Here is a 27439-nt window from a genome sequence, read left to right as displayed (position 1 = left end):
ACGTTGGAAATCGTCCAAAACGACAAATTTCGACATTTTTTGAAATTTCTCAAAGGGGTAACCCTTTGAGAAATTTCAAAAAATGCCGAAATTTTAAAAAATCAAAAAAACGTCGGAAATAGTCCAAAACGACAAATTTCGACATTTTTAAAATTTCTCAAAGGGGTAACCCTTTGAGAAATTTCAAAAAATGTCGAAATTTTTAAAAAATCAAAAAAACGTCGGAAATCGTCCAAAACGACAAATTTCGACATTTCTGGAAATTTCTCAAAGGGGTAACCCTTTGAGAAATTTCAAAAAATGTCGAAATTTTAAAAAAATCAAAAAAACGTCGGAAATCGTCCAAAACGACAAATTTCGACATTTTTTGAAATTTCTCAAAGGGGTACCCCTTTGAGAAATTTCAAAAAATGTCGAAATTTTAAAAAATCAAAAAACGTCGGAAATAGTCCAAAACGACAAATTTCGACATTTTTTGAAATTTCTCAAAGGGGTACCCCTTTGAGAAATTTCAAAAAATGTCGAAATTTTAAAAAAATCAAAAAACGTTGGAAATCGTCCAAAACGACAAATTTCGACATTTTTTGAAATTTCTCAAAGGGGTACCCCTTTGAGAAATTTAAAAAAATGTCGAAATTTTAAAAAATCAAAAAAACGTCGGAAATCGTCCAAAACGACAAATTTCGACATTTTAAAAAAATCAAAAAACGTTGGAAATCGTCCAAAACGACAAATTTCGACATTTTTTGAAATTTCTCAAAGGGGTAACCCTTTGAGAAATTTCAAAAAATGCCGAAATTTTAAAAAAATCAAAAAAACGTCGGAAATAGTCCAAAACGACAAATTTCGACATTTGTAAAATTTCTCAAAGGGGTAACCCTTTGAGAAATTTCAAAAAATGTCGAAATTTTTAAAAAATCAAAAAAACGTCGGAAATCGTCCAAAACGACAAATTTCGACATTTCTGGAAATTTCTCAAAGGGGTAACCCTTTGAGAAATTTCAAAAAATGTCGAAATTTTAAAAAAATCAAAAAAACGTCGGAAATCGTCCAAAACGACAAATTTCGACATTTTTTGAAATTTCTCAAAGGGGTACCCCTTTGAGAAATTTCAAAAAATGTCGAAATTTTAAAAAATCAAAAAACGTCGGAAATAGTCCAAAACGACAAATTTCGACATTTTTTGAAATTTCTCAAAGGGGTACCCCTTTGAGAAATTTCAAAAAATGTCGAAATTTTAAAAAAATCCAAAAGCGTCGGAAATCGTCCAAAACCCCAAATTTCGACATTTTAAAAAATCAAAAAACGTCAAAAAATCGTCCAAAACGACAAATTTCGACATTTTTTGAAATTTCTCAAAGGGGTAACCCTTTGAGAAATTTCAAAAAATGTCGAAATTTTAAAAAAATCAAAAAAACGTCGGAAATCGTCCAAAACGACAAATTTCGACATTTTTTGAAATTTCTCAAAGGGGTACCCCTTTGAGAAATTTCAAAAAATGTCGAAATTTTAAAAAATCAAAAAACGTCGGAAATAGTCCAAAACGACAAATTTCGACATTTTTTGAAATTTCTCAAAGGGGTACCCCTTTGAGAAATTTCAAAAAATGTCGAAATTTTAAAAAATCAAAAAACGTCGGAAATAGTCCAAAACGACAAATTTCGACATTTTTTGAAATTTCTCAAAGGGGTAACCCTTTGAGAAATTTCAAAAAATGTCGAAATTTTAAAAAAAATAAAAAACTTCGGAAATCGTCCAAAACGACAAATTTCGACATTTTAAAAAATCAAAAAACGTCAAAAAAACGTCCAAAACGACAAATTTCGACATTTTTTGAAATTTCTAAAAGGGGTAACCCTTTGAGAAATTTCAAAAAATGCCGAAATTTTAAAAAAATCAAAAAAACGTCGGAAATCGTCCAAAACGACAAATTTCGACATTTTTAAAATTTCTCAAAGGGGTACCCCTTTGAGAAATTTCAAAAAATTTCGAAATTTTAAAAAAATCAAAAAACGTCGGAAATCGTCCAAAACGACAAATTTCGACATTTTAAAAAATCAAAAAACGTCAAAAAAACGTCCAAAACGACAAATTTCGACATTCTTTGAAATTTCTCAAAGGGGTAACCCTTTGAGAAATTTCAAAAAATGCCGAAATTTTAAAAAATCAAAAAAACGTCGGAAATCGTCCTAAACGACAAATTTCGACATTTCTGGAAATTTCTCAAAGGGGTAACCCTTTGAGAAATTTGAAAAAATGTCGAAATTTTTAAAAAATCAAAAAACGTCGGAAATCGTCCAAAACGACAAATTTCGACATTTTAAAAAATCAAAAAACGTCAAAAAAACGTCCAAAACGACAAATTTCGACATTTTTTGAAATTTCTCAAAGGGGTAACCCTTTGAGAAATTTCAAAAAATGCCGAAATTTTAAAAAAATCAAAAAAACGTCGGAAATCGTCCAAAACGACAAATTTCGACATTTTTAAAATTTCTCAAAGGGGTAACCCTTTGAGAAATTTCAAAAAATGTCGAAATTTTTAAAAAATCAAAAAAACGTCGGAAATCGTCCAAAACGACAAATTTCGACATTTCTGGAAATTTCTCAAAGGGGTAACCCTTTGAGAAATTTCAAAAAATGTCGAAATTTTAAAAAAATCAAAAAAACGTCGAAAATCGTCCAAAACGACAAATTTCGACATTTTTTGAAATTTCTCAAAGGGGTACCCCTTTGAGAAATTTCAAAAAATGTCGAAATTTTAAAAAAATCCAAAAACGTCGGAAATCGTCCAAAACCCCAAATTTCGACATTTTAAAAAATCAAAAAACGTCAAAAAATCGTCCAAAACGACAAATTTCGACATTTTTTGAAATTTCTCAAAGGGGTAACCCTTTGAGAAATTTCAAAAAATGTCGAAATTTTAAAAAAATAAAAAAAACGTCGGAAATCGTCCAAAACGACAAATTTCGACATTTTTTGAAATTTCTCAAAGGGGTACCCCTTTGAGAAATTTCAAAAAATGTCGAAATTTTAAAAAAATCAAAAAACGTTGGAAATCGTCCAAAACGACAAATTTCGACATTTTAAAAAATCAAAAAACGTCAAAAAAACGTCCAAAACGACAAATTTCGACATTTTTTGAAATTTCTCAAAGGGGTACCCCTTTGAGAAATTTCAAAAAATGTCGAAATTTGTCGTTTTGGACGATTTCCGACGTTTTTTTGATTTTTTAAAAATTTCGACATTTCTTGAAATTTCTCAAAGGGTTACCCCTTTGAGAAATTTCCAGAAATGTCGAAGTTTGTCGTTTTGGACGATTTCCGACGTTTTTTTGATTTTTTAAAAATTTCGACATTTTTTGAAATTTCTCAAAGGGTTACCCCTTTGAGAAATTTTAAAAATGTCGAAATTTGTCGTTTTGGACGATTTCCGACGTTTTTTTGATTTTTTTAAAATTTCAGCATTTTTTGAAATTTCTCAAAGGGTTACCCCTTTGAGAAATTTCAAAAAATGTCGAAATTTGTCGTTTTGGACGTTTTTTGATTTTTTAAAATGTCGAAATTTGTCGTTTTGGACGATTTCCGACGTTTTTTGATTTTTTTAAAAATTCGACATTTTTTGAAATTTCTCAAAGGGTTACCCCTTTGAGAAATTTCAAAAAATGTCGATATTTGTCGTTTTGGACGATTTTTTGACGTTTTTTGATTTTTTAAAATGTCGAAATTTGGGGTTTTGGACGATTTCCGACGTTTTTGAATTTTTTTAAAATTTCGACATTTTTTGAAATTTCTCAAAGGGGTACCCTTTTGAGAAATTTCAAAAAATGTCGAAATTTGTCGTTTTGGACTATTTCCGCCGTTTTTGGATTTTTTTAAAATTTCGACATTTTTTGAAATTTCTCAAAGGGTTACCCCTTTGAGAAATTTCCAGAAATGTCGAAATTTGTCGTTTTGGACGATTTCCGACGTTTTTTTGATTTTTTAAAAATTTCGACATTTTTTGAAATTTCTCAAAGGGTTACCCCTTTGAGAAATTTTAAAAATGTCGAAATTTGTCGTTTTGGACGATTTCCGACGTTTTTTTGATTTTTTTAAAATTTCGGCATTTTTTGAAATTTCTCAAAGGGTTACCCCTTTGAGAAATTTCAAAAAATGTCGAAATTTGTCGTTTTGGACTTTTTTTGACGTTTTTTGATTTTTTAAAATGTCGAAATTTATCGTTTTGGACGATTTCCGACGTTTTTTGATTTTTTTAAAATTTCGACATTTTTTCAAATTTCTCAAAGGGTTACCCCTTTGAGAAATTTCCAGAAATGTCGAAATTTGTCGTTTTGGACGTTTTTTTGACGTTTTTTCATTTTTTAAAATGTCGAAATTTGTCGTTTTGGACGATTTCCGACGTTTTTTTGATTTTTTTAAAATTTCGGCATTTTTTGAAATTTGTCGTTTTGGACGTTTTTTGACGTTTTTTGATTTTTTAAAATGTCGAAATTTGTCGTTTTGGACGATTTCCGACGTTTTTTGATTTTTTTAAAATTTCGACATTTTTGAAATTTCTCAAAGGGTTACCCCTTTGAGAAATTTCAAAAAATGTCGAAATTTGTCGTTTTCGACTATTTCCGACGTTTTTTGATTTTTTAAAATTTCGACATTTTTTGAAATTTCTCAAAGGGGTACCCCTTTGAGAAATTTCAAAAAATGTCGAAATTTGTCGTTTTGGACGATTTCCGACGTTTCTTTGATTTTTTTAAAATTTCGGCATTTTTTGAAATTTCTCAAAGGGTTACCCCTTTGAGAAATTTCAAAAAATGTCGAAATTTGTCGTTTTGGACGTTTTTTTGACGTTTTTTGATTTTTTAAAATGTCGAAATTTGTCGTTTTGGACGATTTCCGACGTTTTTTGATTTTTTAAAATTTCGACATTTTTTGAAATTTCTCAAAGGGTTACCCCTTTGAGAAATTTCAAAAAATGTCGAAATTTGTCGTTTTGGACTATTTCCGACGTTTTTTGATTTTTTAAAATTTCGACATTTTTTGAAATTTCTCAAAGGGGTGCCCCTTTGAGAAATTTCAAAAAATGTCGAAATTTGTCGTTTTGGACGATTTCCAACGTTTTTTGATTTTTTTAAAATTTCGACATTTTTTGAAATTTCTCAAAGGGGTACCCCTTTGAGAAATTTCAAAAAATGTCGAAATTTGTCGTTTTGGACGATTTCCGACGTTTTTTTGATTTTTTAAAATTTCGACATTTTTTGAAATTTCTCAAAGGGTTACCCCTTTGAGAAATTTCAAAAAATGTCGAAATTTTAAAAAAATCCAAAAACGTCGGAAATCGTCCAAAACCCCAAATTTCGACATTTTAAAAAATCAAAAAACGTCAAAAAAATCGTCCAAAACGACAAATTTCGACATTTTTTGAAATTTCTCAAAGGGGTACCCCTTTGAGAAATTTCAAAAAATGTCGAAATTTTAAAAAAATCCAAAAACGTCGGAAATCGTCCAAAACCCCAAATTTCGACATTTTAAAAAATCAAAAAACGTCAAAAAATCGTCCAAAACGACAAATTTCGTCATTTTTTGAAATTTCTCAAAGGGGTAACCCTTTGAGAAATTTCAAAAAATGTCGAATTTTTAAAAAAATCAAAAAACTTCGGATATCGACCAAAACGACAAATTTCGACATTTTTGGAAATTTCTCAAAGGGGTACCCCTTTGAAAAATTTCAAAAAATGTCGAAATTTTAAAAAAAATCAAAAAACGTCGGAAATCGTCCAAAACGACAAATTTCGACATTTGAAAAAATCAAAAAACGTCAAAAAATCGTCCAAAACGACAAATTTCGACATTTTTTGAAATTTCTCAAAGGGGTACCCCTTCGACATTTTTTGAAATTTCTCAAAGGGGTACCCCTTTGAGAAATTTCAAAAAATGTCGAAATTTGCCGTTTTGGACGATTTCCGAAGTTTTTTTGATTTTTTTAAAATTTCGACATTTTTTCAAATTTCTCAAAGGGTTACCCCTTTGAGAAATTTCCAGAAATGTCGAAATTTGTCGTTTTTGACGATTTTTTGACGTTTTTTGATTTTTTCAAATGTCGAAATTTGTCGTTTTGGACGATTTCCGACGTTTCTTGATTTTTTAAAATTTCGACATTTTTTGAAATTTCTCAAAGGGGTGCCCCTTTGAGAAATTTCAAAAAATGTCGAAATTTGTCGTTTTGGTCGATATCCGAAGTTTTTTGATTTTTTTAAAAATTCGACATTTTTTGAAATTTCTCAAAGGGTTACCCCTTTGAGAAATTTCAAAAAATGTCGAAATTTGTCGTTTTGGACGATTTTTTGACGTTTTTTGATTTTTTAAAATGTCGAAATTTGGGGTTTTGGACGATTTCCGACGTTTTTGGATTTTTTTAAAATTTCGACATTTTTTGAAATTTCTCAAAGGGGTACCCCTTTGAGAAATTTCAAAAAATGTCGAAATTTGTCGTTTTGGACGATTTTTTGACGTTTTTTGATTTTTTAAAATGTCGAAATTTGGGGTTTTGGACGATTTCCGACGTTTTTGGATTTTTTTAAAATTTCGACATTTTTTGAAATTTCTCAAAGGGGTACCCCTTTGAGAAATTTCAAAAAATGTCGAAATTTGTCGTTTTGGACGATTTCCGACGTTTTTTTGATTTTTTAAAAATTTCGACATTTCTTGAAATTTCTCAAAGGGTTACCCCTTTGAGAAATTTCAAAAAATGTCGAAATTTGTCGTTTTGGACTATTTCCGACGTTTTTGGATTTTTTTAAAATTTCGACATTTTTTGAAATTTCTCAAAGGGGTACCCCTTCGAGAAATTTCAAAAAATGTCGAAATTTGTCGTTTTGGACGATTTCCGACGTTTTTTGATTTTTTTTAAAATTTCGACATTTTTTGAAATTTTTCAAAGGGGTACCCTTTGAGAAATTTCAAAAAATGTCGAAATTTGTCGTTTTGGTCGATATCCGAAGTTTTTTGATTTTTTTAAAAATTCGACATTTTTTGAAATTTCTCAAAGGGTTACCCCTTTGAGAAATTTCAAAAAATGTCGAAATTTGTCGTTTTGGAAGATTTTTTGACGTTTTTTGATTTTTTAAAATGTCGAAATTTGGGGTTTTGGACGATTTCCGACGTTTTTGAATTTTTTTAAAATTTCGACATTTTTTGAAATTTCTCAAAGGTGTACCCCTTTGAGAAATTTCAAAAAATGTCGAAATTTGTCGTTTTGGACTATTTCCGACGTTTTTGGATTTTTTTAAAATTTCGACATTTTTTGAAATTTCTCAAAGGGTTACCCCTTTGAGAAATTTCCAGAAATGTCGATATTTGTCGTTTTGGACGATTTCCGACGTTTTTTTGATTTTTTAAAAATTTCGACATTTTTTGAAATTTCTCAAAGGGTTACCCCTTTGAGAAATTTTAAAAATGTCGAAATTTGTCGTTTTGGACGATTTCCGACGTTTTTTTGATATTTTTAAAATTTCGGCATTTTTTGAAATTTCTCAAAGGGTTACCCCTTTGAGAAGTTTCAAAAAATGTCGAAATTTGTCGTTTTGGACGTTTTTTTGACGTTTTTTGATTTTTTAAAATGTCGAAATTTGTCGTTTTGGACGATTTCCGACGTTTTTTGATTTTTTTAAAATTTCGACATTTTTTCAAATTTCTCAAAGGGTTACCCCTTTGAGAAATTTCCAGAAATGTCGAAATTTGACGTTTTGGACGATTTCCGACGTTTTTTTGATTTTTTAAAAATTTCGACATTTTTTGAAATTTCTCAAAGGGTTACCCCTTTGAGAAATTTTAAAAATGTCGAAATTTGTCGTTTTGGACGATTTCCGACGTTTTTTTGATTTTTTTAAAATTTCGGCATTTTTTGAAATTTCTCAAAGGGTTACCCCTTTGAGAAATTTCAAAAAAATGTCGAAATTTGTCGTTTTGGACGTTTTTTTGACGTTTTTTGATTTTTTAAAATGTCGAAATTTGTCGTCTTGGACGATTTCCGATGTTTTTTGATTTTTTTTAAAATTTCGACATTTTTTGAAATTTCTCAAAGGGGTACCCCTTTGAGAAATTTCAAAAAATGTCGAAATTTGTCGTTTTGGACGATTTCCGACGTTTTTTTGATTTTTTAAAAATTTCGACATTTCTTGAAATTTCTCAAAGGGTTACCCCTTTGAGAAATTTCCAGAAATGTCGAAATTTGTCGTTTTGGACGATTTCCGACGTTTTTTTGATTTTTTAAAAATTTCGACATTTTTTGAAATTTCTCAAAGGGTTACCCCTTTGAGAAATTTTAAAAATGTCGAAATTTGTCGTTTTGGACGATTTCCGACGTTTTTTTGATTTTTTTAAAATTTCAGCATTTTTTGAAATTTCTCAAAGGGTTACCCCTTTGAGAAATTTCAAAAATGTCGAAATTTGTCGTTTTGGACGTTTTTTTGACGTTTTTTGATTTTTTAAAATGTCGAAATTTGTCGTTTTGGACGATTTCCGACGTTTTTTGATTTTTTTAAAAATTCGACATTTTTTGAAATTTCTCAAAGGGTTACCCCTTTGAGAAATTTCAAAAAATGTCGAAATTTGTCGTTTTGGACGATTTTTTGACGTTTTTTGATTTTTTAAAATGTCGAAATTTGGGGTTTTGGACGATTTCCGACGTTTTTGAATTTTTTTAAAATTTCGACATTTTTGGAATTTCTCAAAGGGGTACCCCTTTGAGAAATTTCAAAAAATGTCGAAATTTGTCGTTTTGGACTATTTCCGCCGTTTTTGGATTTTTTTTAAAATTTCGACATTTTTTGAAATTTCTCAAAGGGTTACCCCTTTGAGAAATTTCCAGAAATGTCGAAATTTGTCGTTTTGGACGATTTCCGACGTTTTTTTGATTTTTTAAAAATTTCGACATTTTTTGAAATTTCTCAAAGGGTTACCCCTTTGAGAAATTTTAAAAATGTCGAAATTTGTCGTTTTGGACGATTTCCGACGTTTTTTTGATTTTTTTAAAATTTCGGCATTTTTTGAAATTTCTCAAAGGGTTACCCCTTTGAGAAATTTCAAAAAATGTCGAAATTTGTCGTTTTGGTCGATATCCGAAGTTTTTTGATTTTTTTAAAAATTCGACATTTTTTGAAATTTCTCAAAGGGTTACCCCTTTGAGAAATTTCAAAAAATGTCGAAATTTGTCGTTTTGGACGATTTTTTGACGTTTTTTGATTTTTTAAAATGTCGAAATTTGGGGTTTTGGACGATTTCCGACGTTTTTGAATTTTTTTAAAATTTCGACATTTTTTGAAACTTCTCAAAGGGGTACCCCTTTGAGAAATTTCAAAAAATGTCGAAATTTGTCGTTTTGGACTATTTCCGACGTTTTTGGATTTTTTAAAATTTCGACATTTTTTGAAATTTCTCAAAGGGTTACCCCTTTGAGAAATTTCCAGAAATGTCGATATTTGTCGTTTTGGACGATTTCCGACGTTTTTTTGATTTTTTAAAAATTTCGACATTTTTTGAAATTTCTCAAAGGGTTACCCCTTTGAGAAATTTTAAAAATGTCGAAATTTGTCGTTTTGGACGATTTCCGACGTTTTTTTGATATTTTTAAAATTTCGGCATTTTTTGAAATTTCTCAAAGGGTTACCCCTTTGAGAAATTTTAAAAAAATGTCGAAATTTGTCGTTTTGGACGTTTTTTTGACGTTTTTTGATTTTTTAAAATGTCGAAATTTGTCGTATTGGACGATTTCCGACGTTTTTTGATTTTTTTAAAATTTCGACATTTTTTCAAATTTCTCAAAGGGTTACCCCTTTGAGAAATTTCTAGAAATGTCGAAATTTGACGTTTTGGACGATTTTCGACGTTTTTTTGATTTTTTAAAAATTTCGACATTTTTTGAAATTTCTCAAAGGGTTACCCCTTTGAGAAATTTTAAAAATGTCGAAATTTGTCGTTTTGGACGATTTCCGACGTTTTTTTGATTTTTTTAAAATTTCGGCATTTTTTGAAATTTCTCAAAGGGTTACCCCTTTGAGAAATTTCAAAAAATGTCGAAATTTGTCGTTTTGGACGTTTTTTTATTTTTTAAAATGTCGAAATTTGTCGTTTTGGACGATTTCCGACGTTTTTTGATTTTTTTAAAATTTCGAATTTTTTTGAAATTTCTCAAATAGGTACCCCTTTGAGAAATTTCAAAAAATGTCGAAATTTGTCGTTTTGGACGATTTCCGACGTTTTTTCGATTTTTTAAAATTTCGACATTTTTTGAAATTTCTCAAAGGGTTACCCCTTTGAGAAATTTTAAAAATGTCGAAATTTGTCGTTTTGGACGATTTCCGACGTTTTTTTGATTTTTTTAAAATTTCGGCATTTTTTGGAATTTCTCAAAGGGTTACCCCTTTGAGAAATTTCAAAAAATGTCGAAATTTGTCGTTTTTGACGTTTTTTTGACGTTTTTTGGTTTTTTAAAATGTCGAAATTTGTCGTTTTGGACGATTTCCGACGTTTTTTTGATTTTTTAAAATTTCGACATTTTTTTGAAATTTCTCAAAGGGGTACCCCTTTGAGAAATTTCAAAAAATGTCGAAATTTGTCGTTTTGGACTATTTCCGACGTTTTTGGATTTTTTTAAAATTTCGACATTTTTTGAAATTTCTCAAAGGGGTACCCCTTCGAGAAATTTCAAAAAATGTCGAAATTTGTCGTTTTGGACGATTTCCGAGGTTTTTTTGATTTTTTTAAAATTTCGACATTTTTTGAAATTTCTCAAAGGGTTACCCCTTTGAGAAATTTCAAAAAATGTCAAAATTTGTCGTTTTGGACGATTTTTTCACGTTTTTTGATTTTTTAAAATGTCGAAATTTGTCGTTTTGGACGATTTCCGACGTTTTTTGATTTTTTTAAAAATTCGAAATTTTTTGAAATTTCTCAAAGGGAAATTTCAAAAAATGTCGAATTTTTAAAAAAATCTAAAAAACTTCGGATATCGACCAAAACGACAAATTTCGACATTTTTTGAAATTTCTCAAAGGGGTACCCCTTTGAAAAATTTCAAAAAATTTCGAAATTTTAAAAAAATCAAAAAACGTCGGAAATCGTCCAAAACGACAAATTTCGACATTTTTTGAAATTTCTCAAAGGGGTACCCCTTTGAGAAATTTCAAAAAATGTCGAAATTTTAAAAAAATCCAAAAACGTCGGAAATCGTCCAAAACCCCAAATTTCGACATTTTTAAAATTTCTCAAAGGAGTAACCCTTTGAGAAATTTCAAAAAATGTCGAAATTTTTAAAAAATCAAAAAAACGTCGGAAATCGTCCAAAACGACAAATTTCGACATTTCTGGAAATTTCTCAAAGGCGTAACTCTTTGAGAAATTTGAAAAAATGTCGAAATTTTAAAAAAATCAAAAAACGTCGGAAATCGTCCAAAACGACAAATTTCGACATTTTAAAAAATCAAAAAACGTCAAAAAAACGTCCAAAACGACAAATTTCGACATTTTTTGAAATTTCTCAAAGGGGTAACCCTTTGAGAAATTTCAAAAAATGCCGAAATTTTAAAAATATCAAAAAAACGTCGGAAATCGTCCAAAACGACAAATTTCGACATTTTTAAAATTTCTCAAAGGGGTAACCCTTTGAGAAATTTCAAAAAATGTCGAAATTTTTAAAAAATCAAAAAAACGTCGGAAATCGTCCAAAACGACAAATATCGACATTTCTGGAAATTTCTCAAAGGGGTACCCCTTTGAGAAATTTCAAAAAATGTCGAAATTTTAAAAAAATTCAAAAACGTCGGAAATCATCCAAAACCCCAAATTTCGACATTTTAAAAAATCAAAAAACGTCAAAAAATCGTCCAAAACGACAAATTTCGACATTTTTTGAAATTTCTCAAAGGGGTAACCCTTTGAGAAATTTCAAAAAATGTCGAATTTTTAAAAAAATCAAAAAACTTCGGATATCGACCAAAACGACAAATTTCGACATTTTTTGAAATTTCTCAAAGGGGTACCCCTTTGAAAAATTTCAAAAAATGTCGAAATTTTAAAAAAAATGAAAAAACGTCGGAAATCGTCCAAAACGACAAATTTCAAAAAATGCCGAAATTTTAAAAAAATCAAAAAAAACGTCGGAAATCGTCCAAAACGACAAATTTCGACATTTTTAAAATTTCTCAAAGGGGTAACCCTTTGAGAAATTTCAAGAAATGTCGAAATTTTTAAAAAATCAAAAAAACGTCGGAAATCGTCCAAAACGACAAATTTCGACATTTTTTGAAATTTCTCAAAGGGGTACCCCTTTGAGAAATTTCAAAAAATGTCGAAATTTTAAAAAAATCAAAAAACGTCGGAAATCGTCCAAAACGACAAATTTCGACATTTTAAAAAATCAAAAAACGTCAAAAAAACGTCCAAAACGACAAATTTCGACATTTTTTGAAATTTCTCAAAGGGGTAACCCTTTGAGAAATTTAAAAAAATGCCGAAATTTTAAAAAAATCAAAAAAACCTCGGAAATCGTCCAAAACGACAAATTTCGACATTTTTAAAATTTCTCAAAGGGGTAACCCTTTGAGAAATTTCAAAAAATGTCGAAATTTTTAAAAAATCAAAAAAACGTCGGAAATCGTCCAAAACGACAAATTTCGACATTTCTGGAAATTTCTCAAAGGGGTAACCCTTTGAGAAATTTGAAAAAATGTCGAAATTTTAAAAAAATCAAAAAAACGTCGGAAATCGTCCAAAACGTCAGATTTCGACATTTTTTGAAATTTCTCAAAGGGGTACCCCTTTGAGAAATTTCAAAAAATTTCGAAATTTTAAAAAAATCAAAAAACGTCGGAAATCGTCCAAAACGACAAATTTCGACATTTTAAAAATCAAGAAACGTGAAAAAATCGTCCAAAACGACAAATTTTGACATTGTTTGAAATTTCTCAAAGGGGTAACCCTTTGAGAAATTTCAAAAAATGTCGAAATTTTAAAAAATCAAAAAAACCTCGGAAATCGTCCAAAACGACAAATTTCGACATTTTTTGAAATTTCTCGAAGGGGTACCCCTTTGAGAAATTTCAAAAAATGTCGAAATTTTAAAAAAAATCCAAAAACGTCGGAAATAGTCCAAAACGACAAATTTCGACATTTTTTTAAATTTTTCAAAGGGGTACCCCTTTGAGAAATTTCAAAAAATGTCGAAATTTTAAAAAAATCCAAAAACGTCGGAAATCGTCCAAAACGACAAATTTCGACATTTTTTGAAATTTCTCAAAGGGGTAACCCTTTGAGAAATTTCAAAAAATGTCGAAATTTCAAAAAAATGAAAAAAACGTCGGAAATCGTCCAAAACAACAAATTTCGACATTTTTTGAAATTTCTCAAAGGGGTACCCCTTTGAGAAATTTGAAAAAATGTCGAAATTTTAAGAAAATCAAAAAACGTCGGAAATCGTCCAAAACGACAAATTTCGACATTTTAAAAAATCAAAAAACGTCAAAAAATCGTCCAAAACGACAAATTTCAACATTTTTTGAAATTTCTCAAAGGGGTAACCCTTTGATAAATTTCAAAAAATGCCGAAATTTTAAAAAAATCAAAAAAACGTCGGAAATCGTCCAAAACGACAAATTTCGACATTTTTGAAATTTCTCAAAGGGGTAACCCTTTGAGAAATTTCAAAAAATGTCGAAATTTTTAAAAAATCAAAAATCGTCGGAAATCGTCCAAGACGACAAATTTCGACATTTTAAAAAATCAAAAAACGTCAAAAAATCGTCCAAAACGACAAATATCGACATTTTTTGAAATTTCTCAAAGGGGTACCCCTTTGAGAAATTTCAAAAAATGTCGAAATTTTAAAAAAATCAAAATACGTTGGAAATCGTCCAAAACGACAAATTTCAAAAAATGTCGAAATTTTAAAAAATCAAAAAAACGTCGGAAATCGTCCAAAACAACAAATTTCGACATTTTTTGAAATTTCTCAAAGGGGTACCCCTTTGAGAAATTTCAAAAAATGTCGAAATTTTAAAAAAATCAAAAAACGTCGGAAATCGTCCAAAACTACAAATTTCGACATTTTAAAAAATCAAAATACGTCAAAAAATCGTCAAAAACGACAAATTTCAAAAAATGTCGTAATTTCAAAAAAATCAAAAAACGCCATTTGCAACCATTTTTAACTTTTTTAAAATTTCGACATTTTTTGAAAAATTTCAATTTTTTCGAAAATTTTCGAAAAAGCAAAAAACCTGGGAAATCGTCCTAAAAGCGCACAAACCCAAAAAATTGAATAATTTCACATTCAATTTTTTTTCAAAATTTTCAAAAAAATTTGGTTTTGTGTGCTTTTCAGACAATTTCCAGCATTTTTTGATTTTTCGAAAATTTTGAAAATTTTCTAAACTCTCACCAAGAGATACGTGCCAAACTCGGTGAATGCCTCTGCCGGACTCGCCCTCTGTCTGACCCGGTTGCTGCCTGCCTCGGTGTCTGCACCTACTGGCCCGTGTAGGTCTCGGTCTCTGCCTTACGTTTGGTCCGCCTCACCTGTGCTTCTCAGACACGGCACGTCAGAACCTTGTCATACAGAGACGAGTCAGGCAGAGACCGCATTCAAAATTTTCAAAAAACCAAAAATTACTGGAAATTATCCAAAAAGCGCACAAAATCAAAAAAAAATTGAAAAATTTCACATTTTTTTTTCTCCCCAAAATTAAAACTTGATGGGTGGTTTTTGCGACTTTCCTTCGTACCTGAAAGCAATAATGATCCTATTATTGAATAACCCGCAGACACTGACAAATTAGTAGATGTCTGAACAACCTAGAATATTAAGTTTAGAATGAAATAAAGGGGTATTGAAATTAATTAAAGAGCCATGATTATTTATTTATTTAGAATGTTTTTTTAATTTGATTATGGTAAGAACACATATTCCCTTACGCTCATTTTTATTATTTTCAGAAACTGGTCAATTCTGGGTCGGTGTAATAGACGACGGAATACCACGGCCATCTTGTAAAAAATCAGTCAAAAGGACTCACCTATCTCCAAAGTGCCTCAAGATCGATAAGGGTTGTCCGCAGATGGTGATCTCCACCGCCAGAAATGCATCGGTCCTCAACTCTGCATGCAACAGTCAAGCTGGCTATATCTGTCACCTAGGTTTGTACTGCTGGACTCTTCCATCGAAACTGTGGCATTATTAAACAACTTGTCAGTAACCGAATAATTTATTAATGACGTAACAAGTTGAAGTGCAAATTTGCTACTGGTTGAGATTTCATGTGCGGACGGCGGCGAGTAAGAAGATGGCTGTCCTCTGGGTTTAGAATCATGCAGTTTGATATAAATAAATTTCTATTAGACTGCACGGCACAACAATCCTGAAGACAGAAATCTTTTTACTAATAGGTGTTGCTGATTATTTTACAATTATTTATAGAACACTGATACCAGTGAACAGATTCCTAGCTGAAGGTCCCAATAAATGATTTGCTGTTCGGGCGTACTCCAGACAGGTAGAGCAAAGAACATGAGCTCAGAGCTTCTCAAGACTGATGCCATGTTGCAGCTCAAAAATCTTAAGGTCGTCGATCTATCATCGCCGTGTGATAGATATCTGCATGTCTAGCAGGAGAAGCGTGAGGCTTCAGTTCCTACCAACTCGAACGTGACAAATACCAGTTTGGTAAACGTGAAACATGTTTCGTTGTGTTTCAGGTCCGATGATAGTGGTTCCGGGTTTCTGCCAGTTGCAAGGTCTTCTCGTCAGCTTCTTGTCACCTCTCGTTCTGTGCTACCTCACACTAATCAGCATCGAAAGGTATGGACCCTTCTAATTTCACTGAAGCATAAACCATGGCAGGAAGGGTACGTGTGCCACGTGTTGATGAAGCGAAAAATATCAGACGACCGTACGGCCGGAAAAATTCAATATTACTGTTGGTTCCGTCGGTTTGTGTGTGAACGGGTTCGTGTGAAGTGAAGTAGTCAGCGTTGCCTTTAAGTAGATCATCTGTATAAAGTAAGACTTTGGCAGAAAAGAGGTCTCTTGCTTCCAACCAGTGCTAAAAGCTCGACATACTTTGGTTTTAACACAAAAGAAAGCCATGGATGGCTGTGTTCTGGGTTGAAATCTACCGACGTTTCAAAGATCCTTGCTGCCCCCATCATCAGGGCTATTGATCGGTATATTTCTACCAGAGTACACGGCGCAACAACTTAGAAGACAGCCATCTTGAAATAAGATTTGACTGCAAAGTTTCAGATTTAAAACCTCTTACAGTGAAACCATCGAGGAGACCGAAACATGGTTTAGTAGAATGGATGGTAATGGGGAAAAGATGATTAAAACTTTGAGTCGCACTGTACTGACGCGGGTCTGCCCTGATAACTGTCGAACGTTTGGAATCAGACTTTAATGCGCACCACTCAGTCCACGTGTTAGTTAATATAATTCCCTGACATCTGTTTAAAATGAAATTTGTCAGCTTTCAGTGTTTATTTCCGTATCACACACGTGTCTGTTAAATTCATCTGGAGAGAGAAATGTTAAAGACCAAGGGAAAAAGAGTAAAACAGAACAGATTCTTTGTCGTGTTTCATGCAATTACAAGTTTCAAAGGAACCGTGAACTACAGCAACCCATTTGTGCTGTTCGCTTCCTTGTTAAAATCAGCAGTTCGATATAATGTGTCGAGGGGTTTCTGCATATTATATTTAAGATCCTCATTTTGTCTCCTTAATTTTGTACAATACTGTGATGTCTAATGACCCCTCCTTTATCATCGCAACAAACAATATTTTTATATTACTAGAAGGAAACGTTTGTCGAAAATTGTAGTACCGGTATCTAGCTAACAATAAGTAACCCTACATTTTGCCAACATAGTGTATTTGTGGGTTTCTTAAGATTATCAAAATAAACAGCGATCATTTCCCTAAACAGCTTTAAGTAGCTGATCTTTGTTTTCTTTGCGGTACGGACCGATTCTTAATTATTATTCAGATGAGCTTCGGCTACCATCACGCCTACATAATGACAACATGTAACATTAATAATTTCAATAAATGTAGAAATTTTTTTTTTGAAAATAAAATACGCCATTTATTGAAGTCATGTGCGAAGTGTAACCAAAATAATTATACTGTGTATAAATTCTGTATTCTGTAAAGAAACTGGGGCTATAAGAACTACCTTCTATACTGAAAAGTCGCCTCTTACTGAATGGTTTCTTAAAATGTAGGCAAGATCACTGACATTAACGTGCTGTTACCATCTCAGAGCACAGGCCACTTCTCCTATTGGATGTCACGTTTCCTTCCCACTTTTACAAAGGCAACCCCGAGGGATTCTTATAACGAGCTCGTTATGGTTCTCCTCGAAGGAAACTTCGGTGAGACGAACGCATTAACGGAGTTCCAGACTTGCACTGAAATGTGCAATTCATATTGAAGCACGAAAAAGACGAACATTTCAACAGTACGGAAATTTTGATACACCAGCACACAATTTGATCCATATATATATATATATATATACACGCGGGTGCACACAACTTTCTCACACCGAACAAATTAATAGTATCTGAGTTTTGTATCTGAACAACTGCAAACCAATTAATGAAGGATGAAACTTGTCTTGAAGTCCTTTTTAATTAGGTTCAGTGACCGGCATAAAAGAACAAACGAACATTTAATGAAGCACTTGCGTGTTTCCTTGGCGACTGCGGTTTTCAAGGTCAAGGACCTTACAGGGCCTACCTGCTTGTGTAGGCAATCGACTTACGACTGTACAAAAATGATTAACAATAAACAAAGTATAAAGTATCTTAGAAGTGGCTGAGCTTTAAGAGGCACAACGAATTAAGTCATTTATAATTTTTCAATTATTCGTCAGATTCTCGTTCAGCGACGCCTACGTCAGAGGGGCGTCCGAGTGCCTGAGCAAAAGAAACTACTATGAATGTCGACTCCGCTTGGTCAATATCACGGAAGGCAATGTTCCACTGTATTTACACAACGCTGTGTTAGGGCGAGGTCTATCGTCACTGCCCTGGATCTGGTGACGGGATAATCTGCGTAGGCTTAAAGCCTCAGAAGGTCTATGATTGCGAATTATGACTTGAGTAGAACGTGGAAGGAAGTGGTAGTGGCAAATTTCATGCAGTAAAATGCCATCTACCTGCAAGCATGAGGAAAACTGAACACCTCGCAACAGCCGATATATATGGGCCGAGCATCGAACTCGAGGACTGCTACGTGCTCAGCCGCGAAGTTCTTCCTATGAAACAAAATATCCTTATTTACTGATTCGTAGACCTTGCAGCTACCAGCAAAAATTTGTTTTGGAAGTGTGTAAAGAAACAGCGGAGGAAGGAAGGAGATGGAGTTACGAAGTTCAAACAATAGGAAACCCACGCGAAGAAAAAACTACTGAAGACAAAGAACCACATGGATTATGGGTTTATCAAAACAGAACGAGGCAATATTTTGATATCAGATGGATGGATGAGCTAACAGGCAAACAGAGAAACACAGATACAGAGGATTTTAATACATTCCAAACGTCATCCAGTAGCACTTACGGGAATAAACAAGAAAACCCACGAAATACAGGAAGGAAATACGCTGTCTGAAATATATGGGCGGAATTGTGAGAATGCGTTGAAAGTAGTCCCAGAGAAAACTCCTCACCCAAATTCAACGGCTGAAGAACAAAGGAAAAAGACCATCGTTTTCATAGGCGGTTTCCATAGTAACTCAGAATATAGGCCAACGTGCTGCGAAGTTTGTATTGCGATCAATTCAAAAGGGTGGGGGGGGGGAAAGCTATCACGACATTCGCCTGAGGAAAACCGCGATAAACCTCGGTCAAGTTAGTCCGCGGATCATTCGAGTTTTGAACAGAGCAGATGCCCCGTTTGCAGTGCGTCAGATTTACTCGCGAAACCCGGACCTTCAGTCCTTTCCACCTCCTCCCCCCACCGCCCATGCAGACACGATCCACCATTCACTTGTATCCATCAGGCTGCGCTGTAGGCTTAGACCCTCCGGAACAGTCACAAACAAATCAGCTTCGTTCAGGATAAGACGCGTGGTGCATAGAAGGATTTGTTTCTTGGCATAAGTATCGAGAACTGGAATAAACGCCTCACTAAAGTCCGTTTAGAAGCGCTCCGAAGTTCACTATATCTCTTACCGCACACCCTACCGGGACGCAGTTTGGCTGTTCGCAGAGACAGGCGTCTGAACTAACCAAAGCTCGAAAGACTGAGAACTGGTACCACCCCTGTAGTGACTGAATACAACCCATCACAATATCATAAATATGTCCCGACAATCAATTTACTTCTTAAATAAGACACAATTACACATATCACATGAATTCATATTTAATAACGTCTCTGAATCTTACCCACAAAATGTACTCGTAAGTTTCGTAAGATTCTCACAGCGTTAACCGACTGATCACGTTTTCTTCGCGGTACGGACTGGATCGTTTAGTTAGACCAGGCACATGGACTGAGTGTCGACTTGAGGTCCGCTTAAAAAAAGAGACCTGACTGTAGCGGAGACCATGGCATGGGTGGGAAATGATGCTGTATCAGTCGAAAATGTCTAACGTGACTATCACGTAAGTTGAAGCTTAAAAAAATTAGCAAGAAATTTCAAGGTATTATCCAAGGACAGAGCTCAGCTAGAACAGAATGCACTTACTGAGCGGAAACCCGAAGAGTTATCGCTTAAAGTAAGCTTATTATCAGCGGGTGTTGGGAGTGGATCGTATGGTGCACCAGCGATATGAACTGGAAGGAATCCGTACTTTCCGCTTAAGCAACCAAATAAGTAAAGTTGGAATCAAGACGTCGAAAATCACCATCACTGGTTCTGTAAATGAAAGAGACGCAAATGGAAATTCTGTGCCGCGTATGTGCAATGACATTTAATACAGAATTTGGGGTGTTTTTGTGAAAGAGATTTGATTTGGTGGGGGCGGAGGGCTACTGCTTAGTGAGACATGATCTCTACATGTGTACATAGGCCCAGTACGGCTGTATCAGACTTAACTCCGATGTTCTGATTTTACGCGATTACTACTGAGTCTCATTCTACAGTAACCATTTTTTACAAGCGAGCTACTGCACGTCGCGACCCCTGGCTCGTATTCGGGAGGTCTCGGGTTCAAATCTTGCCTCGGAGACCGGGTATCCTGAATGAGTTTTTCGTGGTTTTTCTTGTTCGATCAAGATAAATACGGGGGTATTGTCTTGAATTAAGCTATAACCGTACCCTTTCATATCCTTCGTGTTTCATTAAAGTACACACAAGGGAGGTATTTCATTAGAATTATGTATGAATTTATGTAGAGTCGAATAGGCAAAGTCATGATTTCTGATGGCGTGCGACGCTTGTAAACTAAAACGACATATGTCAAGACAGAACTCAAAATTCCGGGTTTTGAACTGTTATCTGCCAGATACTGAGAATAATCTTCAGCTACGTTATTGTTGGGGGGGGGGGTACTGCTGCCGTCGGAAATATTGACATATTGGGCCCACTAATACGGCCCTTTGTGTGGTTTGCTTTCCCACACGCAGAGGATATCGATAAAATGTAATTGCGAAACAAATATAAAAAAGGTAGATTGAATACTGGAGTTGTGCAGGATGTTAAGAGCAACTGGTGAGCGTGTTTACTGCTTCGTATCACCATTCTACAGGGTGCTCAAAAGTCGAGTGCATTCGCTACAGATTTGTTAAGCACATTTATAATGAAACTGTACTGAGGTCGTTCTTTATTCCTCGACGGGTTCCATTCAATGCTTCGACGTTCCATTGTCTGTAAATTATAATTTAGCACCTGGTTACGTTAACTGTCATTTATTTTATTTTATTTAGTGTTCTGTCTGCCGACAGGTCCATATGAACAGAATCCTTCCATCCTTTTCTCGGACTGGGACCTGTTCATATACGTTCTTGGCAGATGATCCAGAAGTGGTTTGCCATTGCCTTCTTCTGTGTGTGAATGGAGTAATTGTTGGGATGCCACGGACGAAAACTCCGTGTTGCCTAGACCACGGCCTTGCCCAACACAAGTTATAAATTCGGCGACTGAGTTGTGTTGTATGTTTAGAAGAGTCGGTTTCTTTTATTTTATTTTTGTTTGAGGCCCCTTCGAAATGGCTCAGCGCGGTCCATGAGTAAAGACAATTTCTCCTTCGTCCACCAGGTGACGTTTTATCCCTTGACTGCTTATGCTTGAAGTTTCGTCACGTCTGGTCATAGAAGACCATTCTCTGTTGTTCCCGGTCGCAAAACAAACAGCAGCTTCAAGCCCAATACTTCACTCTGTTTTTGTTTACATGAGCTGTAGACCTCGACTGGTTAGCGACATCCCGTACCATTCATAATGTTACCCGCGCTTAGTAACCTTAAAATCACTTTAATTCAACTGTGACCCGTTTTCAATATTACGTAATTAATATAGATGATTTATTTTTGTTCTCACTTATTGGCTCGTCTAATAATTTAAGTGGTAAATCGCGAAACCCTCTCTTCCTGTCATCGTTATTTTTGCAAATTTCGTTTCGGCTTCTTTGATAATGCGTAATGAAACGAATCAATCCAGAACCTGACCGGCGATTCGCTAATTAACCTCATTCATACTCAGGTTGTAATGACACAATGCGAACTATTGATTTTATACTTCATTAGTGGAACAGTGGCATGGCCTTGTAATAACTGTTTGGGGACACTACAGAATATTCATGAGCACTAGTCAGTATATTCGGCTCATGATTTGGTAGTGATTATAAATTTGACAGTAACGCAAACTTCAAAAGGCAAGGTAAAATATATACAAAAAAACGAGGATTTTTCACATTAATTCCGCGTGTCATACACTCGTTTCCACTACAAGGACTGGGCCATTGACCCGTTGTGGGGGGGGGGGGCAGTTGCTCAAGGCAACTCGTCCTTATTAGTCTTTTAATTGCGACTGTATAATTATACTTTTAGGCTAGTACTACAGTTTCCACGAAACCGTTTCATTTTACACGAACCACAGGGCACAAGGAAGATATTAACACAAGGCATTTACAATGCTACCTTATGTCATAATAAGGTAATAAAATTTTACTTTTACTCATATTTAGTAACAAAATACCTGGCGTTGTGTCGAATGTCTAGCGGTTAGAACGCTGGCCTTGTAATCCTGGGGTCTCGGGTTCGATTCCCGGCGGTGCCAGAATTTATAACTTGTGTTGGGCAAGGCCGTGGTCTAGGCAACACGGCGTTTTCCTCCGGGGGCTTCCCCGGTTTCTCCGTGGCATCCCATTCACACACAGAAGAAGGCAATGGCAAACCACTTCTGGATCATCTGCCAAGAACGTATATGAACAGGTCCCAGTCCGAGAAAAGGATGGAAGGATCCTGTTCATATGGACCTGTCGTCAGACAGAACACTAAATAATAATAAGATGAGGTGGTCTAGCGGTTAGAACGCTGGCCTTGTAATCCTGGGGTCTCGGGTTCGATTCCCGGCGGTGCCCGAATTTATAACTTGTGTTGGGCAAGGCCGTGGTCTAGGCAACACGGAGTTTTCCTCCGTGGCATCCCAACAATTACTCCATTCACACACAGAAGAAGGCAATGGCAAACCACTTCTGGATCATCTGCCAAGAACGTATATGAACAGGTCCCAGTCCGAGAAAAGGATGGAAGGATCCTGTTCATATGGACCTGTCCTCAGACAGAACACTAAATAAATAAAATAGCAGTAAAGTGTGAGATAAATTAACTGCATTCAGACCTGTTAGATGCCGACCCATTTACATTATTTGCTCCAACTGTTTGTTTGTATCAGGGGCAAAGACGCAGGACGCATTGAAAAACAGCGGTCATTGATAAAAATAATACAAAAATTGTTGCGAGTTTACTCCATTCCACCCACTTTTCTCGTCAGACAAACAACACGGCGGGTTGCAAAATCTGAATAATATTTCCTACTAAATAAACCTAACCTAACAGCACATACTTCGTCGAGATCAAAGAATGGTTTTGTACAACTGTGTAAGAAATATTAACGCAATGAAATTGATGTTCACATTTGATAAGTGGATAATGTATTTAAAATATTACAAAGCTGTTAGAACCGTAAAATACATAAATACAGAGCCATTGCTCCCTGAAAATAAGCTGCTTCAATAACATCCGGAAGCCTGCATTGAGAGCATCATGAGAAAATACGGAATTCGACCGTCTCCGAATGAAATCGCAGCGCCAGAGATTCTATGGCAGCCATTTGCGTAAAAATGACGTATCTTTCTGGATATTAAGTATTTAATTAAATTCGCTACCGCAGATAATTAGTTGAGAAAACGAACATTTCTGAATTTCTTAAGGGATAAGAGGAGGCTTCTGCAATTGAGAATTACACGGCCTGCCTGTTACAGTCTGCTGAGAGGTTCTTAGGAAACGCACATCGCCGTGTCTCTTCGGCAACTTCTCCGGCACCCGTGTTGGGCACGTAGTCTAAACAGTGCCACACGGGCGTCAGTTTCTGCGATGATATGCCCCAACGGCGTGGTGCCTTCGTGTTCAAGTATAACGACTTATATATATGGTGTACTTATTTTCAGGAAGTAATTTGAGATTATCTACAGCTGAATGCAATCGGATACTAACTCTTCAAGTGTCATTTGTCAGAATAATAATTTTTATGTGTAAGATTTAAACAAGGATAGTTATTAGAATACTTAAACCTTCTACAAATTTAAACATTTCAGCATGGGATAAGGAAGAGTAATTTGTTACAAGCTCGCGGGAAAAAAAAACATACTAGCTTGATCCTTAGTTACTGTATTGCCTTTAAATATCGCGGTTTTCCGAAAAATGAATGGCATGAATAAATACATAAATAAGTAATAATGATGTATAAATTATGCATGCACTTAGGTTATATATAAATTGTGATACTCGATACAGCAGAATGGACCCCTTAGAAGTATTTTTAAACCTTGACGTCAACCTGGAAACATGCATATCTGAAGTAATCCATTGGCTTGGTTAATGATTATAAATCCCGGTCGACGCCATAGAACACTTGCTCAGTACAACAACGCGCCTTCAGAACAGCGAGGTTTCACGTGTCTACAGGATCTCTAAGATGCATCAACATGTCATTCGTTAACTGTGTCGCAGGACACCTGAGCATCAACTTCAAAGAACAGTTTCTATTGCGATCTGCGCCGTTGTACGTGTAGTCTACCTGCAGATATCAAAACGCAATGTACGTTGGCATCGGTACAATGAAATCGCGCACTAACCTCTCGCCCACGCTACAACCAGCAAATATCCACGTTTCAAAGATAAATATTACGCCTACAGCCTCGTCAACACGTAGCTCTTCAGCTGGTCTCGATGTAAGACCAGTCCATTATCTGTTTTGTTTCAACCGGTGGGTTCGCGGACATTTTGCTTTTCATTTAAAATAACATTAAACTGGGAACCAGTTGAATGTCTGTAGGTATCTATTTTTGCCCCCCCAAAAAATAATCTTTCACGTATGACGATAATATGCGTCAAGAACTATGCATAATGAATGAAAAAACCTATGTCTGATAAAAAATGAAGAAATTTCAAAGGTGATTATTGTCTCCATCCTCAGGGCAATTGTCATGATGATGAATTCAATAACACCCTCTCAAACTTCGGTTAATTTCTGCCAGACTACGCGGCGCAACATCCCAGAAAACAGACATCTACATACCCGTGACCGTGAGAACCTAAAATATCGCCTCGTAATTATTAGTTTCCCACGCTAATCAACATTTGTGGATAGACGAACGTGTGACAGGGAGCAACATTATTATTATTATTTATTTAGTGTTCTGTCTGAGGACAGATCCATATGAACAGGATCCTTCCATCCTTTTCTCGGACTGGGACCTGTTCATATACGTTCTTGGCAGATGATCCAGAAGTGGTTTGCCATTGCCTTCTTCTGTGTGTGAATGGAGTAATTGTTGGGATGCCACGGAGGAAAACTCCGTGTTGCCTAGACCACGGCCTTGCCCAACACAAGTTATAAATTCGGGCACCGCCGGGAATCGAACCCTAGACCCCAGGATTACAAGGCCAGCGTTCTAACCGCTAGACCACCGTGGCTACGGAGCAACATTAATGCAATTTAATGTGGGGCTATGAAATAACGAGGTAATAAGTACTCGAAATATGTGCAAATTTTATTAATAATCTGTGCAGTGTAAAGCAATATGGCCGCCGAGAGACCATTTTCTTTTAGGTTCAACGTATGACACCGATACCTAATAGACCACTGGAGCCACAAAAATTTCCGATTCCAGTAGCACTCGACCTAATGACCAACCACGCAATTTCATGAACTAAATAAACTGCATTTCATTGGCAGGTTATAAATGGGCATTGAGACACAAAATGAGTACGGCTGGAAGTCTCTACAGCAGCAAAGTACCAACCCCTTGCCTTCACTGTCCATCAGCGGCGAAGTGCTGACAGAAACGTCTGTCAACTCGGAACGACGTAGTTGGCGTGAATGTAAAATGACTTTTTCTTTTTATTTATACCAAAGTTTTTCACAGCATCGCCTTCATATGGAAGGAATCGGCCAGTTGAAAGATTCCTGTCGTTTAAAGCCCTTATTACTGTAGGAAAATTCCACACAGCATCGTGAGCATTACGTGGGTGGGCTGAATGAGACTTCTTCATTCTGGGGGCTTCGTTTACGTAAACACAACGTGCAGAGGTGATTATATAATAATATTCTTAAGGAAGTCTTTTCACATATTATTTCTGCATTATCCTCCGCATATAGAACCAGTGTAACAATACGCTAATGATGTACGAGTCCACTATCGTCATGGTAACCGATCTGATGAGAATTCAGCAAATGGCAGTGGCGCTGTTTACGGGTTGTCGCCATGGTAACCAAGGCCACGCATTCAATTTCATTTTAATCGCATGATGACAGACCACAATGTCCTGCCGCTGGAACGGTGAAATTACGACAATAAAGTCCACAGTTGTCAGCAGATTAGGCGACGCTGGGTAAGTGCTCTACACGTTAAGAAAATCAGTCTTCTGGTTCGGTTAGGTCGCTGTACGAAGCAGTGGTTTCGGCTCTGCAAGAGTGTGTTGATAAATTCGGGGGAATATTTGCAGTCGTGCAGTTCCAAATACCTTATCCTCCCGCCTGCTATCTAGAACCAAAAATTAATGATTTTACACAGTCGAGACCTGGTCTCTCAAGTTCAGGGCGTTTAAGAACAGAGACGAGAATATCTGGACAAGGTGACAGAAAAACACTACGCAATGAAATGAGTTGCACTCTTCGCCAAATATTAAAAGTTCGATCAAATCAGGAAACATGAGGTGGGCGGGACACGTTCAAATGGTGGACAACCCAGACGAACATCCCGATAATCTCTTCCGCCATGATCCATTTTAAGGTTACGGTCACATCTTCGCCTAGGTCTCCAAAGCGACCTTCGGGTTTACCAACTATTCATACCACATTTAATGATATGAAGTATTTTTTTTTTAGAAACATGTTAAGAGAGAACACAGGGATGCTCTCTCAGGGCTGCTGTGTTCGTACAGTTGGCACGAAATAATTGTCTAGCCAGAGTCTGCGATCCCTGAATGCAGCTCCACTGAAGCAACACGTTGTCTGCCTAGGTTCCTGCAGTGCATGATGCCCGAGGAACACGACCTCACATTCTCGTGGCTCAACACTAACGTCATCCAGGGAGGAGTCATGTTCCTGCTCATTACAGACGCCACGGGACCTGTCTACGGGTGGGCCCAGTACACCTTCTCCTCAGGTGAGTGCCGATAAACAGCAATTCTGCTAAATGTGTTGCATCGCGTGTGGATCCTGTTCTGTGGGCGTTCAACCTTTTTGCTGAACCACCCGTCATAAAAGAACTCGAAAATATTACGAAGGGTGAACAATTTCTTACTCGATACGCTGTCTTACTAAGACTAGTCCATGACAAAATAATAAATCGATCAGCTAATGAAGAAATTTCCTAACATTTATACAACCCGGAGTTCCATTAACCCATAAGACCGAGAACATGTGTGACATTTCGTCACATGCAAACACCAATCGGACACCTTGTAAGCTGTCCTCAGCTATTTATTCCATATCTTAACAGATGACAGAGGCATTATGTTCCTCAGAATGCTTGGTATCAACTAATAACTCTACACGGCGTTACATCAATAATATAACAGTAAAACATACATCTACATTACTCTTAATGTACATAGTTTTAAGTTCAATAAAACCCACTAAGTGTGGACGAAATATTGAGACGAAGTCGAAGTCTGCCAAAGAAAGATATTAGGAATTGGGAGGAAACGCTGTCATCGCCC

At 35.3% G+C, this 27439-nt stretch overlaps 1 protein-coding gene across 5 annotated transcripts in view; it reads left to right on the top strand.

The window, feature by feature from the left end:
- Positions 1-27439, top strand: part of LOC110831767 (uncharacterized) — a 129862-nt gene that overhangs the window by 96623 nt on the left and 5800 nt on the right. For all 5 annotated transcript variants that reach the window (XM_087355872.1, XM_087355874.1, XM_087355870.1 and 2 more), the window contains 3 exons: positions 14982-15182; positions 15741-15843; positions 26738-26883. In XM_087355872.1, the coding sequence (XP_087211998.1) occupies positions 14982-15182; positions 15741-15843; positions 26738-26883 (450 nt within the window). The remainder of the gene's footprint in view (positions 1-14981; positions 15183-15740; positions 15844-26737; positions 26884-27439) is intronic.

The sequence above is a fragment of the Zootermopsis nevadensis genome, unplaced genomic scaffold (genome assembly GCF_977971745.1).
Source record: "Zootermopsis nevadensis isolate Lab colony 2312 unplaced genomic scaffold, Znev_1.0 Znev_ptg000025l, whole genome shotgun sequence".
NCBI lineage: Eukaryota > Metazoa > Arthropoda > Insecta > Blattodea > Termopsidae > Zootermopsis > Zootermopsis nevadensis.
This window is presented reverse-complemented; position numbering and strand designations above follow the sequence as displayed.